Source organism: Grammomys surdaster, unplaced genomic scaffold (genome assembly GCF_004785775.1).
Source record: "Grammomys surdaster isolate TR1022 unplaced genomic scaffold, NIH_TR_1.0 479, whole genome shotgun sequence".
NCBI lineage: Eukaryota > Metazoa > Chordata > Mammalia > Rodentia > Muridae > Grammomys > Grammomys surdaster.
Genome location: NW_021604898.1, coordinates 27,579 through 33,314, shown reverse-complemented (window position 1 = coordinate 33,314; position 5,736 = coordinate 27,579). Strand labels below are relative to the sequence as shown.

The window sequence follows — 5,736 nt, the reverse complement described above, 5'->3', positions numbered from 1 at the left end:
TTATGAGGTTTATGACACTATTACACCAGTGGGCATGTCCTGCCAGGGCAGGCATTGTTGCAGTGCACAGGGTTACTGCTGGGTATGTCTGATGATTACTTTGCTCCTCCAGTAGTAAAAATAGAACTCCCTACACTGTGAAAGTTATCCATTAGGGATGAAGCTCCAAGCCTGCACCAGATTTGTTCTCTGTCACATTCTGCAGGGTAACCAGGACCAATGGCAATACCAAGTCCAACTGTACGTTAACTAGGAAAATTTTTAATTATGAATTCTCAAAGATTTTTGGTGGTGGTGGTTATGGTGGGAGTAGTTTGTTTTTAAATGTTTTGTTTTGTTGTTTTAATTAGTTTGGTCTCACAAAGTAGCTTAGAGTTGCTTCAGGTTCACTATCTTCTTTATATATGCCTCAGATTCACAGCAATCCTCCTGTCTCAGCATGCAGAGTGGAAGAATTATTGTCCTGAAACATTATTAGAGACAACATTCTACTTTTCAACAAAGTCTTCTCTAAATGATACTCACCTTATGTAGACTTCTACTATCTAGGAAATTGTGGGACTGATCAATCTCAACAACCTATCCAATTCTTTCATATAATCCAATTGTACATGGGTTTCAGTTTGCCCTCCCCCACCAAAAAAAATATAATATAAGCCATATAAATTAGTGAAAAGGAGAAGTGAAAGAAGAAAAAAGTACTTCAACAGACTTAGATATGAAAATTACTTAAATCTTAGAAATCATGGTAGGAAACCTTTCAATTTTATACTGAATAAAATTGTTTATTATCAAGGATTTCAATATACTTGGACATTGTTTAAATTCTTATTTCTTTTAGAGGAAAAGAAGTAGTTTTGTCTTCTCTGTGTTGTGAATTTTTCTCATGAATATGCAATACTGAAATTCTAAGCATGTATGACTCACCTAAGTTATAAAACTATTGATCGCATGCTGCATAATATTGTAAGATCTGGGAAATCAGCCTGAGTTGACAGCCTCCCACAAACTGCATTATTTGTCACCATCTGCCAGGAAGCATTGTAATATCTATGTCATAGTTATGTGAAGAGACAAGAGAAGTCTTCAGGATTTATCTCCCACTGAATATGCTCTGGCCATTCGGATGACCTATATGATTTTAATCAGTGTAACTTAGAAGCTATTGAATTACTCATCCTTATTAATCTTCACATTTTTTCTGATGAAAAACAACAAAGACAACCTAATTTTGGAGGGGTTTATTTTAGCTTGAAGTTTGAGGGTACGGTCCATCGTGGCATGAAAGTCATAGAATCAGGAGACTGAGGCAGCAGATCCCTTTGCATCTATAGTCAGAGAGCAGAGACAGATGCATGCTGGTTCACAGTTTTCCTCATTTCATCCAGCCCAGGACTCTTAATCAATGGACTAATTGCTATGCTGATTGGGTCCTCTTACCTCCATTAACTCAACTTAGATGCTCCCTCAAGGACATCTCCATGTTTATTTTCTAGCTGATTTTAGATCTTGACAAATAGCCTATCAGCATTAACTATCATGTTACCAAATATAAGCACAAAGAATGAAGGCACAGATGGATATATTCGTGAAGAGGATCAACATAATGTGTGATGCATTGAGAGATTTTTACAAGTATCTCTTCTACGCGAGTAAAAAGAAAGTGGTAACAAAGTTGGTAACCCTCATGAGTACAATGAAACAAAATATGGAGGAATGTCTGTAGAAATGTAGAAGTTACTCTCCTCAGCTGTGCATTGTCTCCGACTGTCATACAGAGTAAGAGAGGGCAAGCAAATGAGTAGTAGATGACAATGGTGCACAGCAGGATTGGGATGACTAGGGGTGTCTCTGGCTTCAAGTGGAACTCTAAGAAAAACAATAATCAATGCTAATAGGCATTACTTGATTCTTCTTCCCATAGGGGAATCTGTAAGTGGAACAACCAACCCAGAAAAAGAGATCAGATACAAAACATACATGAAGTTGATACACGCACAGAATCAGAGCGGTTGGCCACACAAATATGTTACTCTCATATGCCAGAGATCCTGAATTTTATTTGCTCTGCTTTTCTAATGTTCAGTTGAAGCAGTGGGACAAGACTCTGATGTGTGCCTACATAGAAGTTCATACCTCAAGACTTGCTTGGCTATCTGAAGGCATGAGAAATTCTTTGATACATGATGACCCCTAATTTCAGAATATTTTGAATGAAAACAAAGAGATGTCTTAGTATCATGGAATTGTTTAGCCAGCATTATGATAGCTATAACAATTAACATACTTAATTTACAGAGCCATTGACTTGCTTAATAACAACAGGTCATGGGTGAGTTTAATGTCCGATAATGGATGAAAGACTACTTGAATTTATCATAACACACAAGTGCCCATTATGAATATCCTTCTGCTACAGCAGGGGAAAGAATTCTTGGGAGTGGACTGGTTATTACTGATAAGGATGAAGGGACAAAATGTGGGAAAGCATGTGTCTAAGAATGTAAATATATTTATTATCCACATCCTTGGATTGTCAAAAACCACAGTATAGATAACAAGTATGAATGACATTGAGTATGAGAGGACAAAAGTGCACACAAGGATCAAAATGGTTTTTGTGGCTCTGTCTTCAGGGGAGACTCTGAGGGGATGCTGGGCACTGTGAATGTATTGTAACTGATTTTTGTGCCTATAGAGAATGTTCACCATGAAGACACTGGCCCATACCATGAGACTCAAACACAGACCATCAATGAAACAAACAAAGAACAAATGTAGTCCAGTAACACTATTGCCAAAAGCAAATGCTGAACAGTACCCTAACTTGATTTTCCTGGTGAAATTTTTTATAGTATTTGGTCCAACCACATCTATAGCTGTCTTGATGTTTAGAAGCAGATGCAAAAGCCAGTTTACAGAGCAGAACTGAATCATGTATTTGGAGACAGAGTGTGTAAGTGTCATCAACCTGGAGTGGCTGAGGCTGATTGTGATTGCTTGGAAGCAACTCAAGAGGCAGGTGCAGTGTAAGGAAACACCCCGGAACACTCTGTTACTGGAGAGAGTAAGTTTACATAAGAGGTCATCCAGGAGATACTGCAACCCCAGCTGTACCATTATGTGAGGAGTTACCCTTGAGATAATAACCAAGGAATTGGCTAAAGTCAGATGTTTCACAATCTGGTCTTTGGGCATCAAACTTTTTCCAGTGACTACTGATGTGACATAATGAAGGAGAATTGACCAGTTGCCAAGGATCCCCACAGCTGTTTGAGAAAAGAATAAAATCCCCATTGGCAAGTTCTCAGGAATCATGTTCTTTTCACCTGAGATAAACAAATTTAACCACATCAATACACCCAGAAAGAAAATGTTTAAATGTGTGTTCATTTATCATAGTCTAAATTGTATCAGTGTCTCATCAGGAAAAATGTCTATCTTATAACAGGTTACCCCAAAAAACAAGATAAAGTGCCATGTTCAGATACATTTTGGGTCATCAAGTGTGAGAGCAAAACAAAGGATGTAAACTTAGAATCACGGTTTTCACACTTTCTATACAGTTTTATACTCTTCAAGTTTCCTCTACTGTTTTTTCCTAAATGAATGTCTAATAGCTACTTCTAACTTTTCTGAAAGAAGTTGGTGTATTAATATGAACAGTATATTTGATTCGCTCCTTATTCCAGCTACTAAAACACACAAAAAAGAGGAAATTAAAAAGTATATCCAGAGACGAAAAAACTTGTGAGCAAAAGGAATGGAAAGAATAAATATAAGTAAAGAAACAGGCTGAGACAAATCAGAAAATAATAGTATTTCTTAACAATTGAATCAACAAAAATGCCTACTAGCATTTTCTTATTTAAAAAGATACAGTCATTTATGTTCATATATCCCTAATTTAAAATGAGAGAGAAAAGTTTTTCTTTCTATGACTCTCTGATGTCTTTCCAGCAGACATAGAATATGAAGTTTATAAGTTAAGTATGGTTCACCCAGCTAGAAAAAGTTAGTGAAATTCCAGTGTCAATAGACAATAAGTGTCTCTTTGAACGCAGAGTCTCCCTCAATAAATATTTATTGCAATGACATGCTACTGTACATTACATAAGTCTTGATACAATGTGAAGAAATGATAAGAAATGTTAGCAAGACAGATCTAACAGTCAGTTAAAGAGTTAAAGTGAGTAACTATATCCAAAGCTTCAAAACTGTATCAATGCTTGCACAAGCATTCTGACTTTGAGAAAGCAACAACAAAATAAAAAAGACCAAATGGGAAATAAGAGGATGGAGTGAGAAGCCTATAGAGAGACTATGAGAGTCAATACATGTCATGCTAACACCTTCGAAAAAGAAAAGCCAATCCAAGATTGTCTCCTTAACTACATAAGGAACATTTCTATCCTGAGCCAGCAGGTGCTACTTTTTGACAGGGTTCCAAGAAGGAAAATCTAGGGAATAAGAGATAAAACAGGAGAAGACAAGTGACCTTAGGAGATCATGTGTAAGCTATATCTTATGCCAAGCAAGCTTATTAAGAAGTACAGAGGCAGGAGCAGAGAACATTCTGAGAGAAGCTATTGAACTTAGTAGGCATTTCAGAGGCAGTTAGAAACCTAGCACAATGTAAATTCCATGGAATCCATGAGAGTAACTTTATCAAATAATTTTAGTATTGGGTAACAGAGATCCTAAATTCACTATCTCCTGTAAACAGGCAAGGCCTGATTGGGAAAAAACAGCCACAAAACCTTCAACCTACAGTTTGTCTTGTTTGCAGAGTGCTAGAACAAGAGTCAATCAGAATTGTCATCAGAGAGACTTCATCCAGAAGCTTATGGGAGCAGATGCAGAGTTCCACAACCCAATATTAGGCAGACCTCAGGAAGTCCTGCAGAGGAAAGGCAGAAAGGATCAGAGGAACTAGAGCACACACCATGAAAACAGGGATCGCAGAATCAACTGACTGGGACTCATGGGAACTTGAGAGATCAGAGAGCCTGTAGGCATCTGACCTAGACACTCTGCATGTGTTAGGGCTGCGTAGGTCAGTGTTCTCATGGAAATCCTAACAGTGGAAGCAGAGGCTTTTGCTGATTGTTTTGCCTTCTTGTGGGACCCTTTTCTTCCTATTGAGTTGCCTTATCCAGCCTTTGATCTGATGCTTGGTCTTTTTGTAGGTTCTTATGCCCTGTTTGATTGATATCCTAGGGAGGCCTGCTCTTTTCTGAGGAGAGGAGGAAGGCTGAGATGGGAGGGAGGGGAAACTTTGTGATGGAATATGTGAAAGAATAATATATTTATTTATTTATTTATTTATTTATCTATTTATTTATAAAACAGCTCACCACAGAATGTTAGACCTGTTTGTAAGAGGTCAATAAGTAAAAAAAATACTGGAGTAACCAGATAGTATAAAAATATTCCCATAAAAAATAGAAGTTGGTAACAGTGGAGTTAATAATGAAATTCATCAAAGAATTATGATTATTGAACTGGGGAAAATCTATACAAACCACTAACTAGACTAAAAAGCTGACATGTAATGAGTTGTTAAAGGGATTCCTCTGTGTATATTAGTTTACTCCTAGCATACATGCATTCCTGAGGAATAAAGATATATAAAGATCCTGAATGTCCTATGAAAATAGCATACCACTTAAATGTTCCTTTACCTCCAAAGGATGAAAAAGCATTCTCTCTACTTCATCAATCAGTCAAAGGGAT

At 37.2% G+C, this 5,736-nt stretch overlaps 1 protein-coding gene across 1 annotated transcript; it reads right to left on the bottom strand.

The window, feature by feature from the left end:
* Window positions 1–2,376: 2,376 nt before the first annotated feature.
* On the bottom strand, window positions 2,377–3,354 carry LOC114632968 (vomeronasal type-1 receptor 4-like). Its single transcript, XM_028781577.1, has one exon. The coding sequence runs from the start codon at window positions 3,352–3,354 to the stop codon at window positions 2,377–2,379; it is 978 nt and encodes a 325-aa protein (XP_028637410.1).
* Between the last annotated feature and the right edge of the window lie 2,382 nt (window positions 3,355–5,736).

What these genes read in the sequence shown, in the direction of transcription:
- LOC114632968 (XM_028781577.1), bottom strand. Translation starts at nt 3,354, where the DNA reads ATGTGGTTAAATTTGTTTATCTCAGGTGAAAAGAACATGATTCCTGAG.